The 12,920-nt window shown below is 36.9% G+C and overlaps 1 protein-coding gene across 2 annotated transcripts in view; it reads left to right on the plus strand.

The window, feature by feature from the left end:
* Positions 1-12,920, plus strand: part of WDR17 (WD repeat domain 17) — a gene marked incomplete at its 5' end in the record, with an annotated part of 75,512 nt that overhangs the window by 46,093 nt on the left and 16,499 nt on the right. For both annotated transcript variants that reach the window (XM_081221027.1, XM_081221028.1), the window contains 9 exons: positions 613-777; positions 2,247-2,449; positions 3,521-3,670; positions 3,758-3,888; positions 4,858-4,983; positions 6,006-6,161; positions 8,443-8,507; positions 11,115-11,247; positions 11,725-11,816. In XM_081221027.1, the coding sequence (XP_081077153.1) occupies positions 613-777; positions 2,247-2,449; positions 3,521-3,670; positions 3,758-3,888; positions 4,858-4,983; positions 6,006-6,161; positions 8,443-8,507; positions 11,115-11,247; positions 11,725-11,816 (1,221 nt within the window). The remainder of the gene's footprint in view (positions 1-612; positions 778-2,246; positions 2,450-3,520; positions 3,671-3,757; positions 3,889-4,857; positions 4,984-6,005; positions 6,162-8,442; positions 8,508-11,114; positions 11,248-11,724; positions 11,817-12,920) is intronic.

Below are 12,920 nucleotides of genomic sequence, written 5' to 3' on the forward strand. Positions count from 1 at the left end.
AAAAGATCAGATCCACATATTATATTCCCAGAGGATTCTGTTGGATCAAACAGTTAAGCATCTCATCAAAGAGAATTGGAAAACCAGGAATGTGACTTACTGTCAGATGAGATGACCCTGGTTCTGCGGGGAGCTTTCCAAGCACACTTCTGGGGGAAACATTGCTATTTATAGCCCCACCACAACAAAATTTACCAGCGGTCAGGGCATGTAGTAATTAATAACGTGCCTACCAGCAGTTAAGCAAATCTCGATCACGGACCATTCAGGACCCGTCTTAAGACCCAATAGTTGCAAAATATAAAGGTCTGAGAAATACTAAAGTTATGAATCTGGACATCTTGAAAAAGAATGTATAGAAATAACTGTACCATTATCTCTCATAAATAAAATAAAAACACAACTGATTGAAAGGAAACATTGAGAAACTCATTCTGTACTAGAGCAGTTGCTGTAAATGATGTTTTTATTTATGTAAGTTTTCAGTGTAACTTTATTAAGGAAGCAAAAAATTCTCATTTTAGAAGTTAGAACTGTGTGCATTTAAAAACTATCAGTAACAAATAATATCAAACTTTTAATTTTTTTAATGTGCCGTGGGTGATATTTCAGAGACATGATAGCCACTGGCTGTGAAGACAAAAATGTTCGTGTCTATTATGTGGCCACCAGTTCCGATCAACCACTGAAAGTGTTTAGTGGGCATACAGAGAAAGTGTTCCATGTTAGGTGGTCTCCTCTGAGGGAGGGAATTCTTTGCAGTGGCTCTGATGATGGGTATGTATTTTTGGATTCTAATTTTCTAGTCCTAAAAATCATAAGCTTATAATTTTCTAGCAGTGTACTTACTTATATGATCCAACTTGCATGTGGAACTATTTTAAACATGTATTTAACAAGTAGGCATTTAACAAGTATCTAATTGCATCCAACTAAAAGTAAATTAAAATTTTCCATACTTAGCATCTTATTCATTATTTCTATTTCCTTATTTATTGTACTTGCAATAGATGCTTATTTCTCTCTTATTAGGAACAAAGTTAACAGAAATCTGTTGGGAAAGGGAACAACGTCTGAAACAATAAACCTTTGTAAAATGTAGAGACGAGTTTATTTTTAATAATGTTCCCGTATTTAATGTGGAAAACAGCTGTCCTCTGTTTTCATTAAGAATGGAATAAAAGAAGATGATTATATATGTTAGCATGAAAAGAAGATATTTTAGAAATGAGAGTGACTTAACATTTTTTCCTGGGTCTATGAAAGTTTCTGAAATCTTGTCTATATTTTATATCCAGACAAGATACATTTGCATGGTACAGTTTGGGCTGTTTGAATATGAGATAAATTTAGGTAAGAAAAATCTTACTTGGTGCAAGTAAAAGTTGTAGTATATAGTAATCACATTATCCAGTCCTGGTATAAAGGGGAAAAAGAAGAAAGGGGTCTTTTTATATATAGCAGAAAGAGATATGCCTTAAGAAATAAAATATGTGGTATGTCTCCTAATAGTGTAATATAACCTTTGGAGTATTAATATTTTGATATTTTCAGGTTTATATAAATCTTTAACTAAAAGATTATTATGAATTGTCCAAGCAGAGTTGGCATTTGGAAGTCTTGAATTGATCTTGAGTTCAAATTGTCCTTCAGTAACATTTATACTCTACAGATTCAAGTAATATTATGAACCCATTTATATTTAAATTTTGTACTTGATCTGAGAGTGATTCCACAGACTAAGAAACTTATTTAACCGACAAAAACATGAAGTGTTTCCTGTATTGATAAAAGCATAGATACGCATTGATTTTTCAAATAATACCCAACATCATACATGCTGTATTTTCAAGTTATACAAATAATTTGAGTGCTCTTAAATTATTGTATACATGTTGTTAGCCCTATTTTTCTTTGGCTTTATCTGCTCTGGATATTTTATTTTAAGAAAGCAACTTTTTAAACACATAAACTGCGAAATCATATATTTAGTATCGGGTTAATGACCAGTAAAAGTAAGGAAAAAATATTGGAATAGGATGGCTCTAGCCTAGTTAATTATTCATTTTAAAATAAATAAAATTCATTTTTATTTGCTGTAAAGAAGAGAATCATAACATATATTGAAACATAAAATGTTTTTTCAATATACTAAGAAATAATCATTGTGTTCCATTAAGAATATGCTGATACTCTAGATAAATTATAACTTGAATGGTATTATATACATAATATTCTGTTTTCAGTTCTGTTCGAATCTGGGATTATACTAAAGACTCATGCATAAACATTCTTAGAGGACACACGGCACCTGTGCGGGGATTAATGTGGAATACTGAGATCCCATACCTACTAATATCTGGCAGCTGGGACTATACTATAAAAGTGTGGGACACTCGGGAAGGAACGTGTTTGGATACCGTGTACGATCATGGTGCAGATGTATACGGTAAAGTGTTTTTCATGTACTTTTAAATTTTCCTATATTAATGATTATAATTTCTGAGCAAGACAGTATTTTTGAAGAAGGCTTACAGTGTTTCATTTTGAAATAACATTTATCTTAGTAGAAAGTATACATGCTTACTATTTAAATATCAGAATACACAGAAGATAAGAGAAAATGTCATCAGAAATAATTAGAAAATAACTCTTGTTAGCACTGTGGTGTCTTTCTCTCTATCCCTGTAGAGAAACATACACACACACGCACGCACGCATGCACGCACGCACACATATACCCTTGCACATATTCTCATGTATGGCTTGGATTTTTCTCCATTACCTTAGCATCACCCCAAAGGTAAGCTGTAAAACAGGAAATCCTTAATAACTTAGGTATGATGTAGTTGGCCATTCCTTTACCTCTATTTTTGGATATTTGGGGCAATGTTTTGTTTCTTAATATAGTACCAAGTTTTTTACTATAAATGAGCTGGGAATGGAAAATCAGATTCCTTACCGTTTGCACATGATTTTACTCTCATTTGTAGCACCCAAACCTTGATGGGGTTGAGTAGGGAAATGAAGAATATGCAAAAGTGATTATTGAGAGCACTTAACCCCAACCTAATCATTGTATCCATGTGCTTGACGCCAGTGGCCTCTTAGTTACTGCAGCGTGGGACTGAGTGTGGGAGAGAAGCCCATTTCTGGACATTCTAAAATGAAAGGTCCTCAAGTCTTTCTTTATCGTGTAATGAGAACATCCACCCATCCATGGATCACTGTGTATTCCGTGGGTATGACAGTCAGCTTGCTGACACACCAACTGAAATGTAATTTCAACACTTTCATCCAGGACCATCTGCTTTCTAATAATTATTCAACTCTGTATTCATATCTACAGAAGATGCTAAATACTTTTTTTTACATCCTTGTATTGTTTTCAGCCAAGACAGATATGGTATTTAAAACACTTCTCCACAACTTCAGTTCTGCGGAAGGGTTAGGAGGTACACATCAATAAAACATATTTTTCAGTGCTTCCTTTAGTAAATGGCGTTATTTCTTCCATCAGGTTTAACATGCCACCCACGTCGCCCCTTCACTATGGCCTCGTGCTCCCGGGACTCGACAGTGAGACTCTGGTCATTAACGCCGTTAATTACTCCTTTACAAATAAATATTCTGGCAGATAGATCCTGGGAAGAAATTATCGGGAACACTGGTACGGAAACTCTGCATGTATTAGATCTTCTTTCTAAATACGATTTTATAAGCGCTCTTTTCTCACTGAGTTGTGTCTCTTCTCCAGATTGTGCTGTAGAACAAGGCATGCCCCCTCTGCTGTGTGGCAAAGTGTCAAGAGATATCAAACAGGAGATAGAGAAACTAAGTGGCAACCCTCGAGTGAAAAAACTAAGATGGTTTTCAGAGTGTTTATCAGTAAGTATTATAGGAATTAAATGTGAAAATTTCCCCTTTAGCCAAAGCGAATCATGACAACTTTTTGTCATTAAGTTATCACATGTTTACATGTGTCATCCCAGTGTAAGAAAGCAAATGGTCCATAAGTTGTGAGGGCAATGAGACATTAAAAGAGAGACAGAAGGCGGCAATTTGCTGTTTCCACCCTACTAACACTGATAAAATCAACCATTGACTAATCAGTAGCATTTCTGACAGCCTTTAGGGCACTTCAGCTACCAATCTACCTCCTAACTTGTCAGCTGCTGCTGTGTGGTCTCCATTTGTCTGCTTTTATAGCATGCTTCCTTACCTTCTATTCTGGCCCTCGCCTTGATATCATTATCTTTTATTATTGGCAATAAATCAACTTTTCCTTCTTAATTATTACTTGCACTTCAGAACTGCATGTTTTGTTTTGAAGACCCTTTTCACCTCAAGAACTATTCGTGACCTTCCACATGATAATAGATAGCTGAGATTATTTCTGAGCTAACAAAATATGTAATCAAAAAAGTTTGCCACCGACCTTAAATGATTTTAAATTTAGTGTTATTTTATAAATTATAACAGTTTCTACTATATACATTTGAAAATATCCAAAATTTTCATATTATACCACACACGCTTATAGACGCACATTTGTATATATAGAGGCTATTTTGTTGGGACTGGCTGATTCAAGGATCTTTTGCAACGAATAAAGCTTTTCCCCTCTGGTCCTCAATAGACAATTTGGGTGCATGCATTAATCCAACAAGGATCTCAGAGGGCCTAACAGACAAAAAAGCAAATGGAAACCAGAAACAATAAATAAGATAGAGTATAGTTATTATCCTGTTAATTTTTCAAGTTAGATATGCCTGCATTCTATTTTTAAAGGTGAAAAATGCTGTGGGGTTTTTAATTCATTATTATATCTTTGAATGTTCTGTATCAACTTTTTAGCCTCCGGGTGGCAGTGACAATTTATGGGACTTAGTTGCTGTGATAAAAGGGCAAGATGATAGCTTACTTCCTCAGAACTACTGTAAAGGAATAATGCATTTGAAACATCTGATTACATTCCAAACAGTAAGTAAAGTATGCAGATGTGATGTACTCAAACAAAAAATTGTTTTGCCTTTTCACTATTAAAATATGAAAATTATTTTTTGCATATATAATTAGAGTTGGTAGACTGAAGTAAGTGACCACTGAGGACATAAACCTTCAGTAAAAACTGATCACGAGAGTATCAGTTATTTTGGGAACAGATTAAGGCAGCCATGGTTTTCCTAGGTTGAATGTCGTGAAATTCTTCAAAGGTCACCGGGAAAGCCCTTGAAATGCTTTACCTTTACACTATTACCAGATGATTGTATGTATGGGCTACTCTGATTTTTGTCCCAGAGTCCTACTAGGCTGTATTCTGGGATATATTTTATTAAAACTGATCATATTTTATCCCTTAATGAATTTCAGTACAAAACTACTAGTCACCTTATACATGAAGCGATATGCAGTTCCAACAATAAACCAGTCCTGAGACCAGAAAGAAGAAAAAGCTTTTATATTTGCAATGAAGTATCCGTGGGTGACTAATTGTTAGACCATGGAGAGAATCATGCCAGGGATGTGGATTTGATGGTGATAGGGGGCAGCTATTTTCAAAAAGAAGTACCCTTTTCAATCACAAACTCAACACCTAATGACTGTAACGGTTACCTATTGATAGTATAGCAACCAATTAGAATAACTTTTAGTTTTTATTTTTAGTTATTTATTTATTTATTATATAGTTTTTCACCAGTTATATACCACTTTATCACTCACTACCTTTTGGCCTCTGGACTTCTGGTGAGTTTTAAGGAAAATGGGATTTAGCCTCTTCCCACCCACACCAGGCATATCCAAGCCCTACTCTTCACCACACCAAAATATTGTGTTTAAAGAGGTATTATATTTTATAGATAAAAAGCATTGATTTAAAAAAATATTTAACTTCCAGTGCTATATGCTTATAAAATATGTGTCCGTATAATGCTTTTATAATCGTCTGTTAGCACTAACTGTTGCATAACAACATTTAGAAAATTCATTCTCTTCTTAACCAGTCTGAAGCCCAAGAACTAACCACAGTCAAGATGTCTAAGTTTGGTGGTGGTATTGGTGCCCCTACTAAAGAAGAAAGACTGAAGGAAGCTGCTGAAATACACTTGCGACTAGGACAGATTCGGAGATACTGTGAGCTGATGGTCGAACTGGGAGAGGTAAAATGAGCTGTTAAAGCAAAACCAAGCAGTCTCACACGGTGTTCCAAGTCTCAGTTAGATACTAAATATCAAGCTTATCTTCTTCCAGGTCTGGTTGGTTCTCTGCCAATCTGATACCAGGGGTATATACCTCAGAGCAGTAGTTACCTAAGTGAGGTCCTGGCTCGCAGTATCAGCATGCCTGGGAACTCCTTAGACATGCATTTCCCACCCACACCTACAGAATCAGGAACTCGGGGGATGGAGCCCAATGACAGGTGTTTTTCTAAGCGCTCCAGCTTCTCTTCCCAACAAGCTAACCTGTGAGAACCACTGTCCTCGACTCTAGTCTTTGATTCCGAAAAAAATTTTAGCTCACCTTTGTATTTCCCCATACATTAGAGACAAACAATGAATTACTGCTTGATCTAAAATAATAAAGTGTACCATATAAAAATGTTATTTAAAAGGAATTGCAAACCAAAAAAATGTTTAACTTAGGAGCAGTGTGAAATTTTTCTTATGAAGAAATAAAAGTATGACTTAAAAGTAACTTATTTAACAGGGCACTTCTAGAAAGAATATCAAAAGTGAAGGAGAGGGCTTCCCTGGTGGCGCAGTGGTTGAGAGTCCGCCTGCCGATGCAGGGGACGCGGGTTCATGCCCCGGTCCGGGAGGATCCCACATGTGGCGGAGCGGCCGGGCCCGTGAGCCATGGCCGCTGAGTCTGCGCGTCCGGAGCCTGTGCTCCGCAATGGGAGAGGCCACAACAGTCAGAGGCCTGCGTACCGCAAAAAAAAAAAAAAAAAAAAGTGAAGGAGAAAAAGAATAAATAAATTTGGTAGAACAGTGTAATTCTTTATCTTTCTGAGTTATATATTTGGGTGTATATAATTTTAAACTATATTTAATTCCAATTTAATTCAAGATAATTTAATCAGGCATTTACTTATGGAGCTAATAATTTTGTTGTTGTGCAGTTTCATCAGTGGACTAAATGATCCAAAAAACTGTGCTTACAACCCTTTAGAAATATAGGTGTCCTTATAATTGTTCCTGATCACCGCCTTACAAATAGCTTCTATTTCTGTAAAATTGATAGTATGAGATTAGGAAAACATTTATTCTTTTCACTTGCAACACATGTTTTTATTGAAGGAGCTTGGTGATTTTAAAGTTAATTTCATCTACATTTCAGTTTCTTTCTTCCATTCATCCCTACTATAATAAAGATGAATTTCCCCCCAAAACATGATTATAAATAATGTATGTTAAAAATTCCCTAACGTATTATTTTCAGGCTAATTACCAATTTTCTAGCTTTATTTGCAGTAGAACTTGCCTGTCTTGGAGAGCCTTAATTAAAATGAAGTTTTGGGGCTTCCCTGGTGGCGCAGTGGTTCAGAGTCCGCCTGCCGATGCAGGGGACACGGGTTCGTGCCCCGGTCTGGGAAGATCCCACATGCTGCGGAGCGGCTGGGTCCGTGAGCCGTGGCTGCTGAGCCTGCGTTCCGCAACGGGAGAGGCCACAACAGTGAGAGGCCCGCGTACCGCAAAAACAAAAAAACAAAAACAAAAAAAAACAAAATGAAGTTTTGATTTATGTAGTGATATTTCAGAATATTTTCTCCTCAGTTCCCTTCTAGACTTGAATTCAGTGAAACCTGTGTCTTCAAACAACAGTCACAATCAGCTTTAATTGAACAGCGAGCTTCTTTTAGTAGTAGTCTAATTTTTTAAATATGAAGACAGGAATGTCAGTTATAGAGGGAGAGATGACAATAAATAAAATTTATGACAATGAGTAGGGAAAAAATAAAAATAGAAATAAATGCCGTGTTTGTTAAATATAAGTAACAGTGAAATAAAAATTTCAGTGTATATATGACTTTGAAAATATAACATAGAATACCATAGACCAGATTACTCTGGTGTGTGTGGGAAGGTGAGTTAGTATATTTTTCAAACTACATACTTTATGTACTACCCCTTTTTCCAACCTCCTTTCTTTTTCTCTCTCTGCTCCCCCCTTTCCCTCCACCGCTCTTTGTTTTTCTGTAGGCTTGGGATTTTCCCTGCTAAACCAGGGAATTTATATATCTTATTTTATCTTAAACTATGATAATACTTATACTCTAGGGAATGCATGAGATAGTATACAAAAAATATCCCTGGAAATCCAAACACTCTAATAAAAACTTGTATTATAAATATGAGTTCATTTTTTAAAAAGTCTGTTAAGAGTTAGCCCATACAATCAAAATGGGTATGTTTCTGCTTTTCTTTTCTCCTGTTCTAGTGGGACAAAGCCTTGTCAGTTGCGCCAGGGGTGTCTGTGAAATACTGGAAGAAGTTGATGCAGAGGTGAGGCAGAGAGTCTGTGTCCAAACAGATGTTTTACATTTTGTTAAAATAGAAGCAATATATAAATATGCTAGTACCCTTTGAGATTTTTTACTTTTATGTTGTTTTAAATGATAACTGAATTTCATATCTCCTGATACAGTAAATTAAACGAATCGGTTATAAGTCATTTGGCGTTCTTACATTTGAGCTGACCTCTGATAAGAACAGTGGTGGAAGGCAAATTCCCCTGTGTTGACGGAGGAAATGACAGATCAGTCAGCATACTCACTGGTTAATGTATTGCTATTGAAATATAAGTGGTAAGATTTCTTGAAGGTTACCAGAAGTTCGTGAAATAGTCATTCCATAAATCATCTCAGAAATTCTCTCTATGGACACTAATTCCTGCCGTGTCCTCTGCATTTGTGCAAGGTAGTTCTGGTGATGAAGAAGAGTTTTACCACTGAACAAGGTTAACCGGATGTCCTTGCTCTAGAATGTAATAAACAAGATTTCTTCTGAGGTGTATTGGTTTCCTAGGGCTGCCATAAGAAAGGACCACAAACTGAGTGCTTAGAACAACAGAAATGTACTCTCTCACGGCTCTCAGGTTGTCAGCAGTGTTGCTTCCTGCTGGAGGTTCCGAGAAGGAATCAGGTCCGTGCTTTCCCCCGGCTTCTGGTGGTTACCGACAGCCCTTGGCACTGCAGGCTCTGCTTAGTCTTCACATGGCATTATCCCCCATGCGTCTCTGGGTCCAACTTTCCCCTTTTTTAATAAGGATACCAGTCATATCAGATTTAGAGTTTACCCTAATCCAGCGCAGCCCCATCTTAACAATTATAACAGCAAAGACCCTTAAAGTCACATTCACAGGTACTGTGGATCAGGGCTTCCACCATGTATCTTTTGAGGGGGAAACATAGACTGCTCTCTGTTCTGTGCTATTCGTTTCACAAATATTTAGCGCTCTCTACGTGCCAGTTACCGCAGAGGACTATTTAATGAGTAATTACCTTGCTTCTGGCATTAAAAATGAAGTTTGGTTTTCGTTTCATGGGACATGGTTTAGAAAAAAATTCAACTGTAACTCACACGTACCAATAAAATCAATCAGAGACTAAGCATGAAATACAGGATTAACGCATTAGCCGTGGGAAAGTGGACCATTCCCTAGCACCTACTTTCCCCAAATAAGTTAAGCCATAGCTAGCTCCAGCCCTCAGACTGCAGGCTCCTTAGACTAAGCTCTAAGAATCCAAAGTAATTCTAAGTTCATGTATCTTCTATCATGTGTACAATTACTACACGATTGTAAATGTCATTGCTCCCACTGAAACCTTAATAAAGTCAGGTTAGCAGAGGGTATTTATTTCACAAAGCAATTTTGTTTCAACCTAAGAAACAACAGTCTTTTTCATGTATCTTTGAAAACCAACACCTGATTTTCTCTGCTCCTTAGTTCACATGGTGGCCAGAAAATCATCTCCCTGCAACTCCTAAGTTCGTGTTTTATGCATCCAGCCATTCAGAAAGATTGATCAGCAGTCTCTCAATCCTACTTCTGAATGCCCAGGAAGAGAATATTGTTTCTAAACAGCTATAACAGGGAAATCAGGGTCAGATGGTAAAAGCCTGGTTGTTAGGGAAAACTCCAGTGACCCCATGAACTGGAGACTGTTAACAGTGATCTAGGCAAACAATAATAAAATTGTTGTTTTATTATTAAATGAAAAAGTGTCTACTGCACCCACCCAAAGTTGGCAATTGAAATGGAGTTTGATGCAGGTGCCAGCATAAATTAAATATACCAGATTAGTTTTCAGTAAAACTGAGATTAAACGTTAAGAGTGGAATTAACGAGGTTGGTCATTGAGAAAGTAATGGGGACTTCAAACAGGAAAAGAGAAACAGAGACAGACAGACAGACAGACAGTGATGGATGTGGAGAGACAGAGACAGACACATGTATATCCTTCATAATCTCCAAGATCAGGCCCCCGCTTCCCCCTCACATATTGGGGGAGAAGTTTTGCCTCGCTTGGGGCAAAACTTCTTAACCCTTTCCAGCATATGAGCACAGCAAAAACATAGCTGGTTATGACAGTGAGTAGGGAAAAAATAAAAACAGAAATAAATTTCATGTTTGTTAAATATAAGTAACAGTGAAATAAAATTTTCTTGAATTGTCCTTTTTAATGATTCTTAGGCTACTTGCATTTAGAGGCTCGCCAGTCATTGTTGTGCTCACTAAAACACTTAAAATTCTCTGTCTTTAGTGAAGTAGACACCCACATATGCATTAATCCAATTGAGAGTAGATGTCCCATCACACTTATCAGAAAGATATATTCCTTATTTTAATAGCTAAGCTACATTAATTTTAAGACCTGAAATGTTCAGTGCATTTAAAATATGAAAATTTGTAGTTTCCTAAGGGAAAACAAGTACTAACAGTGTTTACTACTTCAGAAAACTTTTGTCTTCCTTATGTGATCTGATCATAAATCTAAGTCTTTGTGGATTCTGATGCAAATTTTAGATACTTCAGAGAATCTCAGTCACACTGAGAACCTTGAAATTACTATGTTATATTTAAAAAAAGCTTTGTTGTTATTTTATTAGGAGAGCTGATCAGTTAATCCAGGAAGATAAGGATGATGTCATTCCATACTGCATAGCCATTGGCGATGTGAAAAAATTAGTCCATTTTTTTATGTCAAGAGGTCAGCTTAAAGAAGCTCTACTTGTTGCCCAGGTACGAACACGTAACGACACAGGCTGGACACACTGGGGGGGGGGGCGTGTGGGAGGGGGAAGGTCATGTTCACGTGATGGACAGAGTTGTAGATGGCTTGGCTTCTGCCTACCTCCCGACCTTCTTTCTTGGACATTTCAGTCACCCTCTCTTTGCTCTGGCCACGCTGAACCTATTTTAGATCTTTAAACATGCAAGCATCTCTGAACTCTGGCCTTTTCTTCGCTGCTGAACGTTGTATACACTTGAACAACTCTAGTAACCATTCACTTGAAGCTTCTGTTGATACAACAGAGTTCACGGGTTGGTTTTTTTGTTTTTGTTTTTGTTTTTGTTTTTTTTTTAATTCTAAGGGTATCTCCAAATTGTATAAATTTCAAACATCATTTAAATATACTTTGTTCAAAAGAATATTCTGAAATGGGTCCATTATCAACAGTTAGCTACAGATTAACTAAAGATTGCATTAAATTCCAGGCTGCTTGTGAGGGAAATATGCAAACCTTCCATGTTTCGACACCTAAAGGATCTTCTTATTCTGATGATAACTACAAGGAAGACTTTAACGAGTGAGCGATTCATTCTTTGTTGGGGATCAATATTTTTTTGTGGCTGGTTTCCCTTTAAGGCAGTTCATCCTTCTTGGCACGCAGAGGACTTGTCTGTCTCGTGTCCTCAGCTGCATTTCTCACCACAGTCTTGTTCCATCACAGCATCCGTCCCTGGACGAGGAGGGAAATGTCAGGCACATAGACACAGCCGCCACACGTCTTATGTAGCTTCCAGAAAAGCAAACTTCATTGCAGCACAGAAATTGCATATAAAGCACCTAAAGCCTTAAAATCTGATCAAACCTGCTGGGGAGGAGAGGCAGTTAAAGTAAGATGTGCTGTTTATCAATGTTTCACCCTAGATTCAGTGTGGATGACATCTCCCTGACATCACTCAAAATCCATGACCCTGGTATTAGCATCTGGAACAACACCTAGGCCTCTTGACATATACACGCTACTATATATAAAATAGATAACTAATAAAGACCTGCTGTAGGGCACAGGGAACTCTACTCAATACTCTGTAATAACCTCTATGGGAAAAGAACCTAAAAAAGAGTGAATATATGTATACGTGTAATTGATTCACTTTGCTGTACAGCAGAAAGTAACACAACATTGTAAACCAGCTGTACTCCAATACAAATTTTTTTAAGAATTAAAAAAAATGAAATCCAAATACTTAGCGTTTTTAAAAGAAATGGAAATTAGGATTCTCCAGCCTTTTGACCTTTTTCAAATCTAGTAATCTACCTTCCTCTGTGTCTTCTCTTAGCTCCTGTCATTGCCCTAGGAAAGAGGATATTTAAACTCTTAGGACACTTGACAAGTAAAAATGATCACAAAATTTCAGGCAAATAATGTGTTGGGACTACCATATTTCTTCCTGTTTTTTTGCTGTTATTCTCTGCCATTTCTAAACTTGGCATTTTAAAGATCTAACATTACACCACCCCTGTTCCAGTCACCACCTAAATCTTGAAAAGTTTCTGTTCAACCTGTAATTCTTCTAAGGTTAACTGCCCCTGTAGCTGAGGCATAACTTATTCGACGTAGGATGGGAAATTCTGAAAATTTGGCTTTTCTTCTGAAAAGGAGAAAAATTGCAGGGGAGAGCAG

Source organism: Mesoplodon bidens (assembly GCF_964165515.1).
Source record: "Mesoplodon bidens genome assembly, chromosome: 20".
Classification (NCBI taxonomy): domain Eukaryota; kingdom Metazoa; phylum Chordata; class Mammalia; order Artiodactyla; family Ziphiidae; genus Mesoplodon; species Mesoplodon bidens.